Source organism: Anser brachyrhynchus, assembly GCF_964034855.1.
Source record: "Anser brachyrhynchus genome assembly, chromosome: 11".
Lineage (NCBI taxonomy): Eukaryota > Metazoa > Chordata > Aves > Anseriformes > Anatidae > Anser > Anser brachyrhynchus.
The window spans coordinates 9854656-9876985 of record NC_137706.1 but is presented as its reverse complement, the minus strand read 5'-3'; the positions used below and the strand labels follow the sequence as shown (position 1 = coordinate 9876985).

At 54.7% G+C, this 22330-nt stretch overlaps 2 protein-coding genes across 2 annotated transcripts; one reads left to right on the top strand and one right to left on the bottom strand.

Annotated features, from left to right (window-relative positions):
• Nucleotides 1-2846: 2846 nt before the first annotated feature.
• Nucleotides 2847-5985, top strand: ZP3 (zona pellucida glycoprotein 3). Its single transcript, XM_080551532.1, has 9 exons — nt 2847-3287; nt 3945-4063; nt 4144-4247; nt 4437-4614; nt 4691-4811; nt 4916-5007; nt 5078-5223; nt 5470-5589; nt 5817-5985. Exons 1-9 carry the CDS (start codon nt 2877-2879, stop codon nt 5945-5947), a joined length of 1422 nt encoding a protein of 473 aa, XP_080407658.1. The 5' UTR covers nt 2847-2876; the 3' UTR covers nt 5948-5985.
• Nucleotides 5986-13820: 7835 nt separating this feature from the next.
• INSYN1 (inhibitory synaptic factor 1) lies at nt 13821-22272 on the bottom strand. Its single transcript, XM_080607814.1, has 3 exons — nt 22121-22272; nt 21229-21929; nt 13821-15121 (listed from the first exon to the last, which is right to left on the bottom strand). Exons 2-3 carry the CDS (start codon nt 21415-21417, stop codon nt 14462-14464), a joined length of 849 nt encoding a protein of 282 aa, XP_080463940.1. The 5' UTR covers nt 21418-21929; nt 22121-22272; the 3' UTR covers nt 13821-14461.
• Between the last annotated feature and the right edge of the window lie 58 nt (nt 22273-22330).

The following is a 22330-nucleotide window of genomic DNA, read 5'->3' as shown; positions in this document are numbered from 1 at the left end:
AAGCCAACTCAAAGCCATCGTCCTCCACCTACTCCAAAAACCATGCCCGAGCACTCACAAGCATCTTCTCAGGCAGAAAAAGGCTTTGAAAAACTCTTGCCTGGTACCTAAATCCTTTCAGTGGGGATTAAAAAGTGGCATTTTCAAAGCACTGCTATTTTTAAAGAGGAGTTGGTATTTTCAGAATCAGTTGCTCTCTCCTGGGACCCATTTTTTGGAGCCGAGTCCCGGACGGGTTATTCCCTGCTGCCACAGTGCATCTGGTCCTGATATGTCAGAGTGAACCGAGGGGCTGAGAGACGTTTTAATTACAGACTTGGCTATCAGGCGTGATTTGTCACGGGCAACTTGAGCAATTTATCCATCAGCAGTTAGACGCAATCTGAACCAGAAGGAGCATTTATCTCGTTGACTCAAAAGAGAGATTTGAAATGAAACGGGGGAATTTCTTACAAGCCCCTACCTGGCATTCATTTTCAAACCTGGAGTGCGTTCGCACTCTTTTCCCACGTGTGCCCAGGGGCTCGTTTCCCTTTGGGATGGATGAGGGTGAGGAAGGGTGATAATGGGGTGGCTCGGGTGCCTTTTTAATGCCGTGTCATGACCGGGAGCCAAATCCCTGGACGATGCTCTCGCCAGCAGGATCTGGGCTGCAGACGGGGTGATGGCATCATTTTCTCGGGGCGGGAGGCGAGGAGGTTGTTGTTGCTCAATGAGCCTTGGAGAAGCATGTGCTGTCTCAGGTAAGTAGAAGTTGCTAAAGCGTTGCCTGATGAGCATTCAATTCCCCGATTAATACAGTATTTAACACTCCAGTGAAAAAAGCACCCTGGCAAACAAACGGATGAGCCATGGAGAGAAGAAGTGCTGACAGTGCAGTTCTTTTCTGTGCACGAAATCATTCTCCAATCTCAGGGAAAACGCAGGTGCTGATGCGCTCTGCGGCACGCGGCCAAGCTGGGCGCCCCCATTCCTCCCTGAAGGGCTGAAGAGGAAGGATGGTGCCCACCCAACCCTGGGCTTTTCCCTTCTTGCCAACATTAGCACGGTTTGCTCCGAGCTCTTCTAAGCGCAGGCAAGGACGGCCGGTGTATGTGAAGAGAAAGCCGATGTCCCCCGGTGTCCTTCACCACCGGAGGAAATCTATAGCCAGGGATGGGAAGGGTTATTCCTTCAGAGCCATTAAATGCAGATCACAGTGATGGATGTTGCCGGGAGGTGGTGGATGTGTTTTCCTTGATGTGTTTTATTTTTATGTGTGGTTGTTTTTTTTGTTTGTTTGTTTTTCTTCTTTTTTTTTTTTTCTGCCTATTGATCTCATCTCCCAAATGAGAATAAAAACCGTTCCCACCCATCAGATTCAGCCTTTCCCACCCCAGCTCCTGGAAACTCCACTTTTTTCACTGGAGTGTTAAATACTGTATTAATCGGGGAATTGAATGCTTATCTGGCAATGTTTAAGGCTCATCAATCTCCCCTCCACCGAGCGAGCGCAGGGCATGAGCTGGGCTTGGAGATGACCCACTGCTTGCTGAATTAATAAAGAGAGCCTGAGCTGCCAGAGAGGTTTTTCTTGTTGTATCATTTATTCATCACTCATAAAACTATCCACGCTTCAGGGAGACCACAGCAGATGTGTAATGCATGGGCCTGCAGCAAAGGTGGGCGCTGCTGGGATTTGGCTGCCTCCCCCGAGGCCACACAGCACGCGTAACCCCAAATCCACCCCGCAGAGGGGCGGAAGATGCTTCATCCCGTAAAACCCACATTATGGGTCATGCATGCAATGCTCCTGTAGAAACATACCGTGAACACAACCACTTGTGTTAAGAACACCTCCCCCCGGCTTGTTCAACACCAGGGCATTGTCCCCATGCCGAGGAGACCCCACTGCCAGCAGCTTTGCGTGACCCCAGCCCCTCCACCCAGCACAGCCATGTACAGCCATTAGTCATCCTACTGTACGCACAAGCAGCTGTGCCAATTAGCATAATTAACACATGAGGGCCAATTAATCTCTTGATTATGCCTGCCATTCACTTATCAGCTGCTATTATGGGAAGATCGGCTTTTGTACCTCTGCTTTCTATGCAAATAAGCCGGTTATGATGCCTTCATTACTCGACATACAATTACCCAGCGCAGATACCCATGAAATCGAGCACGGACAGATTGCCAGCATGCACGGGCCGGAGCCCAGGTGGATTTGGCAGCTGAAGGAGCTCTGAAAGTCCTCTCTGTGTCTGAAAGTGCCACCTTGAGCAGTGCACCACACCATGGGTTTTGGGTAATCTGATGTGCAGGAGACCAGAAATATTTGTGGGATGGTGGCCGACTCCTTGGCAACCAGTGGCCAACACTGGCTCCAGTTCAGCCATAGGGAAGGGGACACAGACACAGGCACAAGGGATGCTGTGGCCATGGGGGCTGCTGGCCCTAGATCCCATCTTGTTGCCACCCCTGGGCTTGGTTCTGCGGCTCTCTGGTATCAGGGATGCTCAGGAGGTCAGCAAAACCTGCGGTCCATGGAAATATGGTGGGATGCAATACGTCCCCACCACATTAGCCCTCTGTCTGTTCTCCTACCATGGTGACCTCTTGTCCCCAAACAAGTGCCTGATGCCACCCCCACCAGGCAAGGCAGGAAGACATGGGACAATGCCCTGGGGCAATTCCAGGTGTGGGGTTGGTGAGATTTTCCCCCCTGCCCCTCGAGGGAGGGGTGTCCCAGCTGGGTCTCATTGACCTGGGTTGTCCCTGGATGCTCCAAGGGCTGGGTGGAGGCCCCCAGGTGCATCCCATCTGCTCTTCAGGGAGTTGGTATAAAAGGCTCCTGAGCAGCCTCTTCTCTATCTGCTGGTTTTGTCAGGCTCAGGATGGGGTCTGGAAGCAGCCTGGGTATTGCTCTGCTGTGCTGGGCCCTGGCTGAAGCAGTGTCTTACAGCCCCTGGGATCTCTCCCCAAGGGACTCAGGGGTCTTGAGGGTCCGAGGGGACTCTTCGTGGAGATGGCACCACCAGGTGCCTTCCTTCTCCCAGCCCTCCCCATGGGCATGGGTGGATGTCTCCCAGCTCCAGGCTGCCGCCCCCCTGCACCCTGTGGCCGTGCAGTGCCAGGAGGCACAGGTGGTGCTCACAGTGCACCGGGACCTCTTTGGCACTGGGCGCCTGGTCCGGGCTGGGGACCTGACCCTGGGCACAGCCAGCTGCCCGGCCACGGCCCAAAATGCTGCTGAGAAAGTGGTGACCTTCGTGGCTGGGCTGCACGAGTGTGGCAGCACCCTACAGGTGAGGTGGGGTGCTCGGGTGAGGGGCTGCTCCATCCCTGGTGCTGCTGCTTGGGTAGTGGGCTAATGGGCTTTGATCCACACTGGGGTGATTAAATGGGGGTTATTTGGGACTAGTAAGTAGTAACGTGCTGCCTAATTCTTCTTGGGAGTGGCTCAGTTGTAGAAATGATATAGTAAAGGTGATGCCAAGGGTTGAGGTTGGGGTGAGGGGTACGTCTGCTAACAGTAGCTCTTAAGTGAAGTGCCTTGGGACCATTGCAGGGCTGGTTTTGGGAGTATGCATGTTGTCCTTGAGCCCTAGGTGAATCCACTGAATGGCAAGCAAGGCTTATAGTGCTTTTCTTCTACCTCTTCAAGAGCCAGAGGAGTTGATGTCCTCCCACTTATTTAGGAGGAAGGAGGCTTCAGGCATTTTGTCCTACCGCACTTGCCCAGCTGGTGTGGGCACTTCTTGGGGTGGTGGCCCTCAAGACTGACCTCTTATGAGGTCAGTCTTATTCTCAGGTGCTGAGATGCCAGCCCAAATCATGGCATCCTGAATGTGGAGGACAGGCTGATGGAGCTGCAGGTCCTGGTGCTGGGTGCCTGACAGTGCTGAGGTTTGGGCTGACCCGTTTGTTCTACTGACTTATCAGCTCTCCCATGTCCCTTCCAGATGACCCCAGACTCCCTGATCTACAAAACAAGCTTGTTCTACAAACCCACTGCTGCTGGCAATGCGGTCATTGTAAGAACCAGCCCAGCTGTGGTTCCTATCGAGTGTCACTACCCCAGGTGAGCCAATGAGGTAATGTCTCTGCTCCTACGGACCTAGGGTGGTGGTGGCATCTCTGCTGACATACTTATGCTTTTAGGAAGAGCAACGTGAGCAGCAATGCTGTCCAGCCTACCTGGGCTCCCTTCCGCTCCATGCTGTCAGGGGAAGAGAAGCTGGTGTTCTCCCTGCGCCTCATGAGCGGTGGGTGCCCCCTCTGATACCTGCTCCTGGCTGTGAATGCTGAGATCCCCAAAAAAACTAGGGGCTGGGTTACCCCACACTTTACAGGAGGGATATATGGGGTTGCTGGTCAGTTAGGAGGTCCCACAAGAAAGGGAGGGCAGCATGCTTTTTGCCAAAGCAACCTGTGGCTTCAACTGTGCCTTCCAGATGACTGGAGCTCCGAGAGGCTCTCCAACGGCTTCCAGCTGGGGGAAAGCCTTCACCTCCAGGCCGATGTTGTGGTGGGGGGCCATGTGCCCCTGCGCCTCTTTGTGGAGGACTGCGTGGCAACTCCGAGTGCAGACCGGAGCTCCTCGCCCCGCTACGCTTTGATTGACCTCAGCGGGTAAGGGGGGACAGCGCGGTCTGCGTGGCGGTGCCACAGCTTGTCGGGATGTCCCTGACTTCTGCTCCCTGTCCAGGTGCTTGGTGGATGGGAGAGCCGATGACACCACCTCAGCATTTGTGTCCCCGCGGCCGAGGCAGGAAACACTGCAGTTTGTGGTCGATGCTTTCAAGTTCGCAGGAGATGACAGGAACCTGGTGAGATGTGTCTGACCCCCTGGCCCTGCCTGCACAAGAGCAGTGCTGTCCTGCATGAAAAAAATCACCCCAACCTGGGGATTTTGGCTTAATTTCCCTTCCAGATCTACATCACCTGCCACCTGAAGGTCTCCCCAGCTGACCAGGCCCCAAACCCACTGAACAAGGCCTGTTCCTTCAACAAAGCCAGCAGCCTGTGAGTATACCTGGGGGGCTTGGGCAGGGGGCAGCCCGGAGGAGAGGGCTCACAGGTGGCTCTGTTCCAGCTGGGCTCCCGTGGAGGGCACCGGGGACATCTGCAGCTGCTGTGAGACAGGCAACTGTGCACTGTATGGAGGCTACTCCCGGAGAAATAACCCCCTGGCCAGGTGGCCAGGGAGGCGCTTGAGGAGAGACATCTCTTCCAGGCAAGGTAGGGCTCGGTGTGCCCCAAAATGCAGCCCTAATTTGGTGACCTCCCAGGCTGGGGTGGCTGAGATGCTGGAAGGTCTGAGATGTCACCTCTTGGGGATGAGCTTGGCTCTTCTCTGCTGTCCTTGGGCAAATAGTTTTCCCTTTTGTATAAAGCTACACAAAACCACCTTGCTGTAAACCCTGAAACTCCAATGGATCAGGAATTGCCTCACCTGCCAGCTCACTCACCCACATCTCTTCTTAGGTGGGTCCTCAAGGGCAGCAGAGGCTGAAGTCTCAGTTGGACCACTGTTAATCCTTGACCCAGCTCAGGGGTTACGGAGTGCCTCGGGACGGCTTGTGCCAGCAGGGAGGGCACCGCAGGGTATGTGTCTGTGTGGCTGTGCCTTCACCCTTCACCTCTCTGAAGATGACTCCAGGTTGATCTAATAGTGAATTCCTCCACGATTTCGTGCCTAGATGGACTCTCTGGTGTATCTGCTGAAAAAACTGTCTGGGGGGCTTTTTTACCCCTATACTGCCTGCATGTTGTGCCACTGCCAGATGGTGGAAAGCCATAAAATGTGTAGTAAGGGGATTTCTCTCTTCTAGGTGCTGCTGAAGGACTTCCTATGCTGGTCCAAGTCGCCATGCTTGCAGCAGCTGCTGTGCTGAGCTTAACTGCCCTTGGAATATTTCTCGTGTGCAGAAAGTGCAGATGCCCTCTGGGAATGTCATTGTAACTCCCTGTACCTAATAATAAAAAAAAAGTTTGTCTTCCCTTTGTGATCTTGGTGGTGAGGAGGGACAGCGGTCAGCCCCTGCCCTGATGGGATGGCATTTGAGGCTGTGCTCAGGAACCAGGTAAGCCAGCTCATGGGGTGACCATGAGCTCTTGAAGCCACCACTGAAGCAGGGATGGGATTAGACTGGGATCAGACCAGTCTGTTGCATCCTGCAGAGAGCTGCTTTTCATCCCTGAGCAGCAGCAGTAGCCCCCTCTGAGCCGAGCAAACTGCTCCTGGCCCTAGGGAGAAACTACAAAGGGGCAAAGCAGCGAGGCTGAGAGCGATGCCTGCAGCTCCAGTTCTTGGCTTTTGGTCCTCTCCTTTTGCTAGTGCCTTCTGAAAGCTGCTGCTGATTAAAGGCATTGCCTCTGCTTGGCAGCTGAATGCTGGAATATTTGTCTTTTGCCCTTAAGCCCTTGGGTTGCAATTCCCTAGCCATTAGGCTGCAGTCTAGTGCTGCCAATTCTCCTTACAAGCCTCAAACAAAGCCTGAGCAGGGCTACATCTCTGCAAATGAGCCTTCCCTAACACCCTTATGCAACCTCTCTTGTCACGGAAATGATCCTGTTTGCACGGAGAGATGAGCTTGGCACTTGTGCTCCATGGGCTGTGCGGGGTGCAAAGCAGGAACCCCAGCCCAGAACGAGCTGGATTTGAGAGCCTGGGGACGATGTGCCTGGGGAAGATGTTTCCTAGTTCTGTGTTTTTGTTTTTTTAAATGAATTATGTAGCTGAGCTGAAATAATCAGGTGGAAAAATGAGGCAGCCATGTAAGCTTTTTGGGGAGGCTGAGATTTTCCTTGGTCAGGCCATCAGCCTTCATGTTTTTATGCACGAGCTACTCTGTGCGGGAGCTGAACCCCCCCTTTTTTTTTAAAAAAAAAAAATACTTTTTTTATGTTGAGTTGATGACAGGAGACATGAGGTTGTGCTAAGTGTGTATGGCCAGGCTGTGATGCTCAGGGCAGACCAAGGGGATACCAATGGTCCTCCTAGGGGCATGGAGGCTGACCTTGTCCTCTGGGCAGGACCTGGAGGCTGGCCTCTACAGGAGGTCCTCTTCAAGCCACTCATCTTTCTTGAGGCTCCTCACTCAACTCTAAAACCACTTTCTTCCCATCCTCTAAGGAGATGTGCAACCTGCTGCTCTTGTCACTGTTGTCTGATGCCTCGGGGTTTCCCTGGGACCTGGTGCTCCTCTAGGAAGGCAGCCACCAGCAGAAGACTTCACCTCACCCTTCTAAAGCCTTCAGCCCCCAGATAAGGAAATGGGGGAAATCTAGCTAGTTTTTGGCTGTTAAGCATGAACCTCCTCTCTTGCTGTGGTGCGAATCTGGTGGTCTGTTGGGTGAAAGCAGGCACAGGGAGCATGTGAGGAGCACCTGGGCTGGTGGTGGTGGTGGTGCTGGCAGCAGGGGAGGCTGAGCAAGGGGGAGCAGAGCCTGAATGGGGGGCTCTGAGCCGTGTTGCATCCCTCTGGGTTCAGATCTTCTCTCAAGACCTGCCTGTAGCAGGAAAAAAAAAAAACTTTCCTGCTGGCCCCTTTCTGAGCAATGAAGGGGCTGCATGTCTGCTACTGCTGCTTTGAGCAGTCAGCTTCTACCTTGCCAGCTTTTGTGTGTTTTGTTTTTTTAATATTTTGACTTAGCACACCTATTATTTCTCTAGTATTAATCCAAAAACATTTCCCCACAGCTTACTAGAGGGAGGAAGCAATGTTCCCTGGCTGCAGGAGGGCAGGAAGCAGGCTGTCCCTGTATGTCTGCTCCCTAACCAGCTGAGCTCCAAGGAGCAAAGCACATTGTAAATAACTTCTTGCTTCCTACCTGCTCCTTGCTTAGCATAAGACCCAGAGATTGCTTTCTAACCTGATTAATTGTGGTATAAATCCCCTTACATTGGAATCTTCCCCCCTCTGTGAAGAGTGTGCATCTCGAAGATGCTGCTGGTGGAGGTGGGAGATGCAATGCCTTTGCCCTGGCCTCATGAGCACCACATCTCTCCCCAGCCCCCTATCTCCTGCTTCTGGGCTTTATTAGCTTTTGTTTCCCTCGTATGCACGAGCACCTGAGTAAAGACTTAATTAGAAAGCTGCAGATGCTGGCAGAACAATCAATTTGTGGGAATTAATAATGGGAATGAGGATGCAGTGCAGTTATTCACTGGTGTCTCCCACTTGCTGTAAGTGCCACGTTGTATGGAGATGCTAGTGATAAGCTCTAAGTGGTCTTCAAGGCAATTAATTAAAAGAAAAAAAATAATTTACTACACAGAAGAACATCAGGTAGTACTTACAAGGATTTAAAGGTACAAATGAGCTGCTGCCCACGTTCATTTGGAGATTTGCACTGCCCTGTGGAAGTGGTGCGAGTGTAAGTGCCATCTAGAGTAGCTGCTCCAAAATGTCCCTCTCTGGGCACGGACCATGGCAAGGATAATTAAAGGCTGTAAAAATAATTAATTGAAGGCTTTCCCAAGAAAGGGAACTCACTGCTGCAAGATGATGGTGGGTCTGGGTGCATTTGGAGGTTGTGGTGCAGGGCTGTGTCCCTATGGGGTGGATTTTTGGGAGACCGTAAGACGGTCTGGTAGGCTGGAGATGCTCTGGGAGATGCAGCATCCACCAGAGGAAGGAAAAACAAGAGAAAGGAAGAAATGTTCACTTTAGCCCTTCCGTATTGTCTCATCACAGCACCCAAAGGCTTGGGGTTGGCAGACGTCCTTCTCTGACCACGGCACACACTTATCCTCCACCTCATGGTGTTGCACATATTTTTTAAGCAAGGATATGTGGTGCAATGAGAATTGAGTGTGGGTTTGTTTGTTTTTTAAAAAAGCAACCCAACTAAATTTCTAAGGAACGAGCCTCCCCTATCAGCCCCAAGCTGTCTGCCTCATGATTTAGACACAAAACCGATGGAGGTCATAGAGGTTCGTGGGGTTGGGGTGAGCCCCACAGGCAGCTGCACATCCCAAGGACTTTCCAGCCCTATTTATGGCCCAAAGCATCCTCTGGACCTTGCCCCAGAAGAAGTGGGGGGCAGAAGCAGGAGACTGTTTTTTTGGCTGTGCTTTGGCCACATCTCAGAGGCTTTAGCCATGCTGTCACATGATGGAGGTGGTGCTCGGTTGGCACCCTCTGGAGCCTTGTGAGCATGTGGGAAACCTCTTAAAATAATAATAATATAATAATAAAAAGTATTAAAGCAGGGAGAATGAACTGTTTTGTTTTCTTCTGTCTTTATTTCTCAAGTCTCTCCAGGCTGAGGAAGTCGCACGAGTTGTGTCCTTCCTCAGCCCTCTGCATCCCCACGTTCTCTAGGAGGACACAAAGCTCAGATGCCCAAATTTACGCTTTAAAGCACAAATTGGCTGCCCTGTCTCAGGGCTAGTTTCCCAAAGATGTACATTATTAATGCTCTGTCTGCACGTGTTCGAGTAAATTACTACAGATTTATTTTTTTTTCCTTCTTTCCCACTTTCTATGGTGATTAGCAAAGCAGAAAGTTAGCCTGAATCTTTGCAAAGGTGAAGTCGGGTTGTTTGTTGTAAATAATATCCATTTTCTGTGCACAGACCTGGGGAAGGGGAGGAAAAGCAGAGTTCCCGATATCTCTTTTGGGTATCTGTTACCGTCCGCAAGACAGCAGCATCTCCCCAAAGAGCTGGTGTTAATTCACTTATCTTGTTTTCCCTGCCTTAAAAAAACGTGCCATGGTGGAAATGGATGTGAAGGAGCAGAAGCCATTTGAAAACACCTCTGGTAAATTAAAGTTTTGCTGTATTTGCTGAGATAATTTAGTGTAATTCCCCGCTAATGAATTAATGCACCACTTCTTGTTCATTATAGCTTTCCTAATTTGATTGGGGCTCCAAGTGCTATCTAACTTCATTACCAGCAAATATTAATGTAATAAAATGGGTTTGGCGGACCCAGGCGCCTGCGTGGGTGTCCCCTGCACCCTACGTAACCCAAAAGCAACAGGGATGAACTGGGGCTGCCTTGGCTGCTTTGAAACACAGAAGATGGCTGAAACCAGAGCTTTCGGGAGAGGAGGAGGAGGAGGAAGAAGGCCAGGGATGCCGCCCACCCATGAGGCTTCCGGCTTTAAACATGCGGATGGGATCAGCTCTTCCCAAACCCCCCTCCTCCATCCCAATGGCCCCATGCATAATTTAAGCTCTGCCTTGCTCGCACTGAGCAATCGTCTCTTCTTGGGTGAAAAGGGGATGGGGAGAGAGAGCTTTCTTCTTTTTGAGCCTCTTTTTGTTGTTTTCTCCCCAAAGTGCTCCCTAAGTGATGCATGAATGGATTTTCCCATGGTGATTTTCCCACCCACCGGAGCGTGAAATTTAGTGGTAACCACGGATAATGTCCCAGGACACTGCCCAAGCCACATCCAGTGTTTGGAGCCATGGGAGATGGTTGCTAAAAATTCACATTTCAATGCAGAGCTGAGGTAGGGATGTGTTCCACCACCAACGTAGGATCTTAGGCGCTCTGACACCCTGGGACTTTGGCTGTGGACTTGGCTGAACACAAAATCCCTCCTGGCTCAGGTGGCCTTGGGGACACGGCCCCACTTGTCCCCAGGGCCGTGGCATCAAAGCCAACAGCTTTCATTTTCCCCACTCATCATTATTATTATTTTTCTTTCCAAGAGCCACAACATTTTAATTATTTATTTGGAGCATGATTAATGTTTTGTCTGACGCTGTTCTGCCAGGGGAGCCCCGGTACATTTTGGCTTAGTGAGAGCTAATTAAGAAGTCCCATCAAGCATGTCATCCCTTGTCTTACAAGCACCTCCAGGGCTGCTCTGGCGCCGCTGCCTTTCTGCAGGCTTGGCCGAATCCTGTGGCCATCATGAGAGCCCTGGGGGGACAGATGGGTCCTGGGGCTCTGCTGAGGGGTCATCAGCAGCTGCTGTCCTCATCTGGGGGATGTTTGTGAAGGGGAATTGGTGCTTTGAGCAACTTGTCCCCAGGGGTGAGTGCAGGAGCCTGGTGTGGGTGCTGGAACTTCATCCAAGCAGCCCCCATCCCATGGTGGGGACAAGACCCGAATAGCTGCTGCTACCTATGGGACTTGGGGTCTAAGTGATGTTTTTGGCCTCAAATCCTCTCATTCCAGCAGTGTTTGGGGACAGTGCTTTGTGGCATCCCCATGTCCACAATGGGTTGTGCAAGGGAAGATGGCAACCACGGAGGTGACGTGACACGGGGCCACCAGGGAACACCAGGGGCACCATCAGCATGGTCCCCATGCGCTGGCAGGGTGCAAGAGGAAGGGACGATGAGGACAAGGATGGTGGCACATGCACATGTGTGCGTGGGCACCCACTGCCACCCAGTGGTGGGAGAGCACCCAGCCACCATGCAGCAAGAGACGATTCCTATCATGATAAATAGACGTGTGTTAGCTGTTGGGATACCAAGAGCTGCGTCCAGGTCAAGCCCAGGCATTACCACCGGAGGACCAAACCTGAATCCTCTTGACCCCAGCCCAGGAAGGATAATGGGCCATGTCTACCTCCACATCCATGTCCTATTGACACTGGCCATGCCCTGTTGATCCTACCCATTTATTCCCACTGAGACTTGGACCTGCTTCATCCTCACCACCTTGCCCAATACTCTGGGCTTCTTATTGCCACCCGCTGCCCCCCTTGTCCCTCCCTGGGGGTGGTGGTGGACTGGCTCCTTCCCACCTCCCCATCCCCACCTTCCCTTCTCCCAGTGGAGCAGGCAGGACCTTGAGAGCCAGGCTTGGTTCTTGCGTCTCCATCCCATGGCACCAGGAGGGCTCGGCGATAACAACCCAGGGAGAGAGATAGGAACGATCTGGGGGGGAGGTGGAAGCTGTTGTGAGCAACGCATTTTCCTCCTGCAGGCGTTCTGCCAGGAGATAACCTCCGCCAGGCGGTTATCCAGGTCCAGAGCACGCAGCGGAAGCGTTGCTGGAGATAAGCAGAGCCGGGGAGGATGCGACCCCCCGCTCGCTGCATTGCAGAGCGAAATCAGGCTGGGGAGGACACAGCTGTGTTTTTGGGATGCTCCTGCCCCGCAGCATCCTTTTATTCTCCCCCATTGCGCAGAGCGCCACAGGGCTGGATGGGCCAGGATGAGGAGGGAAGAACCTCAGCATCCCAAGGCGGAAACAGCTCCTGGCTGGCCCTGAAATCCAAAAGGAGAGCCTGAAGGCGAGCCGACTGCGTGGTTATAAAGAAGAAGCATTGCATGAGGCGCTGGTACATTACTTGCAGTAATTCAGCTGTGGAACAGCAAGGAACAAATAAGACAAGATGCTGTACATTAGCAGAGGCAGAAGGCATAGCCTCTCCCTTGGAAAAACAAAGCATTTGTCTTCCAGCCACGGCCAGCACCTGGCCCCAAGCAATGCGTGGTCCCCGGGGACCACCGGGGCAAAGAGGGGGCCACCAAGGCGGGGGGGGATGCGGCTGGGGGCCCACGGGCTCCCCCAGCACAAAGCGCTCCTGGGCTTTTACAGAAGATGGAGCAGCCAAGAGCCTCTCAAGGTGTTTGGGATGCAGGTGTTGTCACAGCTCCTGGGGAGCCTGGCTTCATTTTGCTTTTATTTTCCCCGACCTCCTCCCCAGGTAGCCCATTTCTGTGCGTTTTCCCCCCAGGATGGCGGAAGCGAGGAACTCGCTTTGCTCACCGGCCCCAATCGGAGGCAGCTGATTCGCATGCAAAGCCAAAATTCTGCTTTAAAACCCATCAAACCGTGCCAAATGCCGGCACGGTACCCGCCGGCAGGCGAGGAAAGGGCAAGAATTAGCAAAGCTGTCGCATCTCATCCCCGGGGCGCAGAGCAGCCGGAGCCGCCGTTCCGGGTCGTGTCCTCGTTTTATTTGCTGATTGTTTCTTTATTGCTTCTGGAAGAAACACGAGCCCTTTGCCCCTTCCTCCGCCAGCTCTCGTGAGGTGATGGCCGCTGTTTGGGGCTTTTCCAGTGTTTTTTGGGGGGGGGTGAGAAAGGGTTAGGAACAGGGAACAGGGAGGGATGACCCCATCCTGACCTTCCCTGGGTATTTGGGGCTTGCTTGGAGTCAGTTTGAGCAGTTTTTGGCATGGGCTGATGGATGTTATTAATTAACACTCTGTTAATACTACCCCCTATCCTCTCTAACTCTATTAATAATAACCCCTATCCTCCTCTTGAATTTCACCCCCAAACCCACCCAAGCAGGTTTTCCTGCTAAATAATACCAGCAAAACCCCTCTGTGCTTGTTTCTGGGCATGCAGAAGAGCACGAGGACGTTGCGTGCAGCTTGGGCTGCTCTGAATTTTTGCCTTGTGCCCCTCCTGGCGTCTTTCTCCAGAAGTTATTAAGGAACAAAGCTGCCTCTATTAATCACACCTATCCAATGGGGCCCGGCTGTAAAAACAGCTCATAAAAGTAAATAATCAGCTGTTGACACGCAGAGTAATGGAGGGAGCAAAGAGGAGTTGTCCCATCCCATGTCTCCCCATGGTGGTGGCTGTCCCTTCTCCGGCACATGGGACAGGGACATCCCAAACCCTGACGTCCCTATTTGTGAAAATAAAATTGTCTTGGGGTCCCAGCCCTGGGGTCCCAGGGAGATGCAGAAGGAGGTGATGCTGATGCAGCTGCAGTGGAGAAAAAGTCTTAAAAAATAAAACAAAATGCCTACAAGCCCTTTAAAAAAAGGGATTTTAACTCCTTCTTCCAGCTAATGGGGGTTGATTCCCATCAGTGGGCAGGTTCTGGTTTGTTAGCATCAGAAATACTTATAAAAGTTGCTGATAAAATATCAGAAATACAGCCTTGTCTTGCACCACATCCCCAGGTGATGCCATGAGGGTCCCCAAAACCCATCGTTGCCATTCCTGGGGTTAATTCCCCTAAAAACTGTCTGTGGGTTCTCTTTTTTTTGTTGTTTTGTTTTGTTTTTCCTAACCTGTTTTCCCTGCTGATAAAAGGGAAGAGCATCAAGCTACGATTTCGGGTGAATATAGAGCACTTTTTGAGAAAACCTGCAAGCAGATTGCACCAGCTCCTTGTATTTCCTAGCAAGTGCCTATGGCAAACAGGGATAAAACACCCCAGGGAGGGATCTTTGCCCTCCCCAGCCCTGCCACCAACCCCTCCAGTGTCCCCACGTCCCCAGGAGAGGCTTTCCTCTCTGGGCACATATATACATAGGATATATATATGTTATGGTTGGCATTTCTCCATGACGAACAGTTTATTGAGCTGCATCTTCCGTCCACAAAACAGTTTAAAATTCCCTGAGCCTCAAAAACGACGGGTAGGTAGTTGGACGTTTTCCTTCTCTGCCACCTTTTCATCTTGATTTTATTCGTAGTAGCGATGTATTTAAATATATATTTATATATATATATATATTTCTGACCCTTCCCAGGCTCCCCACCCACCCAGCCCAACCCTCGGCCGACCCCAACCCGCTCGGGAGCCGGCGTCAGTTTTTCCTTTTGCTTTTCTGCCTGATGTAAGGCAGCACCGTCTGGGTGCTTTTGTCGGCCACAGTCTGCGTGCTGCTGTTCCTCGTCGGCCGCCGGGCCGCCGCCGGCCCCCCGCCGCCACCCCCAGGGGGATGCTTCGAGGTCGCTTTGCGGCCGGGCTCCTCGCCGCAATCCTCGCCCGGGGAGCCTTCGTCGGCGCCGTCCCCGTCGTCGTCGTCGCAGCACAGCGCGTGGTACAGCACCTTGTCGCTGAAGCGGACCCGCTCCCGCGTGCCAGCCGGCCGCTGGTGGGGACCCCTGTGGTGGGCACCGAACGCCTCCTCGCTGGAGGAGTCCGGGGTCCCCCCCCGGGGCCCGTTGGCGATGGGGACGCCGCCGTTCATCAGCCGGTAGTCGGGCTGGCGGCACGGCGGCGGCTGCGGCCGGGGGGGCTCGGGACCGTCCCCTTGGTCGGAGGGGGTGGAGGCGTCGAGGAAGGAGCAGAACTCCCAGCTGTCGGAGAGGATGTCGGCGGCGGTGAAGTCGAGGGGTCCCAGCTCGAAAGCGGTGCCCCCTTTCTCGCTGCTGGAGGTGCTGCTGGCCGTCGCCGTCGTCCAGTCGTCCGGCTCCAGCTCGAAGTCGAAGTCGGACGTCAGACGGTCGATCTGGCTCACCACCTGCGGGCGGACGGATAGATGGGTGGACAGACGGACAGACAGGTGAAGCCCACCCAACCACACAGCGCTTTTGGGGTGCTCATGGACCCCGCCACCACAGCCGACACCTGCCCCAGCCCAACTCGTGGCTGCTTTGGGCTGAGGGCTCCTCTCCCCCACCCAATACCGGGGGCAGGATGAAGCAGGCACCCCAAATCCCCACACACGTGGCATCCCTTAGTCCCTCACACCCGGCCGTGTGGAGCCATCGGTGACCACCACCTCCTTTGCCCCATAAATTTCAGCTCCACAGGTGGGGAAACTGAGGCAGGGCTGTCCCCAGGTCGTGTGATGGATGCTTCCAGGCTTGTTCCTGAATCCACCATCCCTTCCAAGGTGTTTATTATACCAAGGACCAGCTGGACCGTGGTGGCTTGGGGACATGGGGGTGTCCCCACCGTGCTGCAGGGGACAGACCCTACATGGTGCCACCGTGGTAAAGGGGCTGGCACACAACCGTGTCCCTTTCCGTGTCATTTCCATGGCTATTTATCAGGATTACTCTGCTCTCCCCGTCCTTTTCCTTCCGCTGCCCTTCCACATGTCCTTTCCTCGTGGAAAGAAACCATGAGCTTCCCAAAACAAGGATGGGAAGGCAAATAAACGAGCAACCTCCTGGCGCCTTGCAGTCCACACTGAAACCAAAAATCCACACACCACCAAAAACACTCCACAAACCACCAAAAATCTGCTCCGTCTCCACCAGCATCACACCCAGTGGACCTCCTCATCCACCAAGAAAAATTAATTGCAATGCTAAACCATCCCTCCATCCTTTCTGATCTTGAAGGTCTTTTCCAAGCTCAAGGATTCTGTGATTCTGTGATTATGCTGCCGTTACCCTGTTTTTTGACCACTTTTGGAGGAAAGCAAGTCCTCAGGCTTAGACCCCCCAATCCATCTTCACTGCAGAGGCTTCTCCCTGACCTTCATCCCATGCCCTTTCTCTGTGCATCCTCACCCCTGTGCTAGATGCCAGCATGCAGCAGTTTAGGGAAGACCCTATAAAAATACCATAAATGCACCGTAAACCAGCACCCAGCAACCTGGGGCCATTCTGGAGGACAAAACACAGCCTGGTGTCCCCAGGGATTTGGCTCAGGGTGATGGCGCTGGATTGGGAAGCCCCTGGGAATGGTGAGACCCTGCCTGAGGTCCGACCAGGAAGATGCAGGTGTGTTTGGGGGTGTGTTGGACGTGGTGGCAATGAAACGGCCCCGATCGGCCCCACCTGGACCCCCCATCCCGCCCTGCTCATGGCTCAGGAGCCACGTCAGCTCGACGTGGAGCTGTGCAGGTCCTTGTCCCCAGCCCTATATGCTGTGGGTACCTTGCCTCCTGGATGGACCCCTTGTAGGTCATCCCCCACCCTGCTTCCAGGTTAGACCCTGGCCCTGTGCCACAGCCTTGTCCCCCAGCGGGTCTTTGAGTCCCCAGAGCGGGGCAGAGCCAAGTGGAGCACATCCGATCCCCACCAGCAGAAAGTGAGGGGCTTTCCCCAGGCTTTCAGGCCTTGCCCAAGAGACCAGACCTCTTTTCTTGCCTCCTTGACCATGCTTCAGCTCTGGAGGATGCTGAGAGCAAGCTGGGACCCCCGGCTGGAGCTGCAGCAGCAAGAAACTACTTGGATGAGAAAAGAGGATCGCTGCTGTCCCCAAAGTGCCATCAGCTTGCTTTTTATTTCCTTTTTCTTTTTCTTCTTCGGGCAAGAAAGGGTGAAAAAAAAAGCCTATGTGACCTCTTCCTTCTCAGTGGTGACAAAGAAGAAGGAAAAAGGGCAGGAAAAGAGCCGTGCCTGGGAAACACCCGGCTATTATTATTTTTTAATAAGGCAGAAAATGATCTCACTGAAACCCTTGGCTAAAATGAGATCACCTCCGTTTTCCTGGAGGCTGCGAGTATGGCACCAGCTCCAGGGTGAGCGCATCCTCCCCAGCCCAGGGGGCCCCAGCTCCTCTTCATCCTCACCCATCCCCGGGACCCCTGGGGGGCTGCTGGCACCTGGGTGCCGGGAGGAGCCGCGTCCCCGCCATCCCCCCAGGTCCTCGGGGGGATTAGTGTCACACCAGCCACGCTCACTCTATTTTTAGGAGCGCCCTTCGCTGCACTTTCTATTTTAAATGGGCGGTGGGGGGGTGGGATGTTAAATACCTCCCTGCCGCTCGCTACCTGCTGAGGATTTAAATGTAAAGCAGGATTTGGTCTTTTCTCCCCCCCTCTCTGCTACATCTGGCTGCCAAAGCCTTTTAGCAGGGCGAGCTGGGATGGGAGTGATGGGGAGGGAGGGACAGACCGGACCCCATTGCTCTGCATGGGGTTGGGGTTTTTGGGGAGACCCCCATGATGTGTGGCCTAGGGGGCTGCAAGCGGCTGAGGGGGTCAGGGTGTCCCCAGCGTGAGCCACAGGGGTGCCAAGAGGGGATGTGCCCTCCTCCTCCCTCACCTGTAGGTCTCGCTTTGTTGCAAAAAGCAGTTTTTTCTTATTTTTTTTCAGCTAAAATGGATGGAGCTCATCCCCACCCCAAACACCAGGCCTTCCCCCTCCCCAAAAAGATGAATCCTCAGCATCCTGCATGTTCTCAAACATGACACTTGGGCTAAACATCCTAAAGCAAATAAATGGGACAGACCCAGCCTGCAGGACCAGCATGGGACCAGCCACCACCAGTCACCCAACTGGGAGCACTGGGTGCTCCCCCCACCCCCGGGAGCTCGTGTGTGGTCCCTGCACCCAAGGACAGTGCCGGGAGCTCTTTAGCTAAAATCCTGCATGTCCCCGGCCGGGTGTTCCCCTCCCCAGCTGGATACCTGCCGAGGCAGATGTTGCACATCTGGAGCACCATTGTTTTGCTTCATTTTAAATAGTTTGGGTAATCAACTCGGCTGCAAATCACGCCCTGGCTCGGCGGCTGGTGTTCTGGCATTTTGGCCGTGCTGCTTCTCATTCAGGGGGGAATTTCTCGGCGAAGGTGCTGGGGAGGCGGGGAACGGGGCGGGAGGACGAGAGGGGACTTCAAAGGCTTCGTGGGAAGGAGCAGCACGGTGATGGGTAACGCATCTCCAGGAGAGGGTGGACGGGAGCGGGGCTGGGAGATGCTCCGGATCAAAGTGATCCAGCGGCCCCTGCCTCACAACCTTTGAAGCGGAGCGGCTGTGGGATCAAACAGGGGGGCAGTGGGGACCTTTGGGTACGTTGACGGGGTCTGGCTGCGTGGCTGTGTCCCCCCTCGCCTCCCTTCCTAAAGGCTTTCCTGGCCCCAAGCATCAACTCCCAGGGCAAACCGTGGGTTTTGCTCCCTGTTCCTAAAACTGTGCCACTGCTCCAAATCATCCCTGAGGATTTTGCCACCGTCGCCTTGAAAAGCAATCCCTCTGCCAGGAAACGGAGCAGCCCCAAAGCCTCTGGCAGCCCCCACGACCCCGCAGCCTGACTTTCCCAGGGATGGGACCTTCCCGCATCTCCCCAAACACTTTTCAGCAAGGGGGAGGTAAATATTTAACAGCAAATAAATGATTAATTGGAGCTTGCTTACAAGCGAGCGAGGAGAACCTGGGTTACGGGGGCCTCTCCCCAGGCTGACACGTATGAATGAGCGAGCCCTGTTGTCTGGTCCAGCGGATGGAGCATCACTGGGCCATTTGCTGCATCATCAGCCACTAAACTGTTCAAAATCATCGTGTGCCTCTCTAAAACATGTGGCTGGAATAACGAGCCGCCTTCTCCCCGTGAACTTCCCAAAGCATTCCCAGCTAATCACCTATTGATTACGACATTATTAAGGTATTTGTTAGCGGAAGGGTTGCGCTGCAGGTCTTCCTCCCGCAGAGGGAATGCCAGGGGACGTCCTGGTGTCACCTGCTAGTGTGCTGGCACCCACCGCTGCACCCGGAGGGGAGCGTGGGTGTGACGGGGCACTCGCCATGGGATTTTGGGGCTTGGAAATGGAGAATGTGGGAACTGGGGATGCAGGTAGCGGGGATGAAAGATGTGGGTACCAGGGATGGGATGAAGGATTTGGGTTCCAGGAATGAAGGATTTGAGTACCAGGGATGGAGGATGTGGATACCAGGGATGGAAGATGTGGGTACCAGGGATGGGATGGAGCATGAGGGTACCAGGGGTGGAAGATTTGGGTATCAGGGATGGAGAATGCGGGTACCAGAGACAGGATGGAGGATGAGGGTAGTAGGGGTGGAGGATGCGGATCCCGCTCAGCGGAAGCACCTTCAGTCCCGGCCTCCTGCGTGATTTTTACTTCCAGCATGCGATTTCAGGCAGAGATTTAATAATCATTTTCCCCGCACATAATACAGCCCTGTCGTGGAGTGCTGGGGAATAATTATATACACAAAAGGGAAGAGGGAAGGAGGGAGAGTGGGAGCACAGGGGCTGGTAAAACAGCATCCTGGATACAATGGACATCTGGAACGACAGCCTTCAGGTGGGGAACGCTTGGGGGAGCGAGGGTTGAGCAGGGCTGGGGACAGATCTGCCCCATTCCTTGCAGAGCACGTCCAGCCCTGTGCCCCAAACACCCAGCAAAGCCCGGAGAGGAGGGGATGGATGCAGGGGGAGGAGAGGAGAGGGTGGGGGTCTCCAAAGCCCCATGACTGGCCGTAGACCTGGTGGCTTGGTGTGCACCACTGGGGACTCATGGTGTGTCCCCTGCCTTCCTTGTCCCCATCTCCTTGGGCTCCTCCTGGCTCATCACTTCGTTGAGTTTTGCAAGGCAACGCCGGCCTGGCCCTGGGGGAATGGGGAACACGAGAGCTCTGCTCCTCCAGAGCTGTTGGGTGAGCCTCGGTGTACTTTAGCTCCAGCTCTTATTGTTTTACACCACTTTTTAGGCACTCAACCCCTCGCTGTAGGGTCACGTGGTTCCCCTGAAAGACTTGTTGAGAAGGGTCAATGTTTAAGACCCCTTTGTGGAGAGGATTTTGGGGCCACTGACCTGGCCACTTTACCCGTGCTGCAAAGGGCCCTCCTGTGGGAGGTCACCAGTGCCTCGGGACATGCCGGCTCCCCCCCAGAGTCACCTCCCAGCCACGACACTTCTCCTCAGGGCCCCTTCCCCTCTTCCCTTCCCCTTCCCCTCTTCCACACGCTGGTCCAGCCTGGCTTGGGCAGCTTCCCGAGGATGCTGCCGAGATGCTGGGGGTCTTCCAGCCCCAAGAGGCGGACGGGGACCAGAGAGTTAAGCTCTGGAGCACTCAGAAAGGATGCTCGGATGCTCGTGGTGGTCTCCCCTGGCCCTAAATCCATGAGCTTTGTGAAAGGGGCACTGAAGTGGGCATGAATTGCCATCAGCCTCCTTTTGAAGGCCTCTTTAAGCTCCTGGAGGAGTGTGAAGTGAGATCAGGCTAAATGGAAAATAGCTCTGCCTCCTGATTATTATTATTAATTACTATTTTTAATCCATCAGGGATTTGTCAAAAGGGGTTTGGGGCTACCCCACGGGAGCTGCAGGAACCAGGGGCCTTTCTTTGCTCTGCGTGCTGCCTGCTGAAGGGACGAGGGCCCCAACGGGGTGGTGTGGTGGGATGTGGTGTCCCCTGGGGGACAACCTCCCCTAAAACCCCACAAACCAAGCAGAGCAGCCCCAGAAAGGACAACAGGGCTTTCAGGGAATTCTTTGGGCTGGGAGGTGTCACGTCCCCGAGCACGGCCCGCGGGGACACAGCTCTCCCCCATCTCCAGAAACGACCCGACCACCCCAACGACACAACTGCCCCATCCCAGAAGCAAGCTGCCCCACCGTGCTCAAGGCCCCCACGCAATGGGCAGCCACAAAGATGTCCCCGGCCTCCAGCCACGTCCCTGACACCCAGAGCAGAATTAAACCCCCCCAAAACCGCTGCCATGCCTCTGGGCATGCAGTGAGCCTCAGCATCAAGGTCAAGAGCAATTTTACCAAATACAGCCTATTTCCCCCCATTTCTTTAGAGGTGAGGCTGGTAGGGGCAGGGTGCCCGTGCTTCAGGCTGGGACGGGGGGGGGGAGGGGGGGGATGGCGGGGGGTGCCCGGTGCCAGCTCCCACCCCAGGTCCTCTCCCCGCTGCTCTCCTACCTCCCGGAGCTCCTTGGCGACCTCCTTGAGCTCCTGCAAGATGCCTTCCAGCTGCCCGATGACCATTTTCATCCGGCTGCGGATCCTCTCCCTCTCACCGTCGCTTTTGCCGCTGCTACAGTTGCTGCTGCTGCTGCTGCTGCCGGGGGGGTCACTGGGCTGCCTGTCCTGGCAGCTCCGCGAGTCCATCCTTCCCTACCGGCCTCGGCTCCCGGCCCCAAGGGCTCTGTCCATCCTGCTCCCCCCTAACCCGGTGGCCTGGCGTCCGCGCAGCCCCTCTCGGCCGGGGAGCTTTCACCATCTTAACGCCCCGAAGGAGTCCCAGCTCGCCTCCCCGCCCCGCCACCGAGGCTGTTTTCGGGGGGCTCCGGGCCGCAGCGGGGAGCGCCGGGGCTGCCGGGGGCTGCTCCAGGGTCGGGGTGCACCATGCGGGGCCGGGCGGGGTGCCGAGGGGGCTCAGCCAGCGGCCCTGGGGAGGCACGGGGGGACCATGGAGGAGGAGGAAGAGTCCCTTGGATGTCCCAGGAAGCGAAAATCCAGCGGCTGGCGCTTTTCCTGCTCGCCGGGGCCGGGGAGGGCGATGCGGGGCTGGGTGCCCCCCCAGGAACGATGCTGACCCCCGCGCTGGGCCCTCGCTGGCTCCTCGGCAGGGCGGTGGTGGGGGGCTCCGGGCCGGGTCCGCGTGTCCCCGGGGTCCCCTCCTGCAGGGACAGACGGACGGACAGACAGCGAGAGGGAGCCAGCCCTTGCGGAGACAGAAAGCTTGGCAGGGGGCGGGAGGGGGGCTCTGCACAACCCCCTCCCCCCCCCCAGTCGCTTTGAGACCTGCAGACTGGGGTCCAGATGGACAGACAGACGGACAGACGGACGGACGGACAACCCGGGAACTTACCGGCACAGCGGTGAGAGGGTGGCCAGGTCCAGATTGCCCTTTCCCCACTCCTGGCTCCGGTCCAAGCTCTTCCTTGTCCTTTTATTATTATTATTATTATTATTATTATTATTATTTTTGTCTTCCTTCCTCCCCCTCCTCCTCCTCCTCTTCCTCCTCTTCCTTCTCCCTCAGGATTTCTGCGTGGAGTCCGGGGGCCACCTTCCCTCG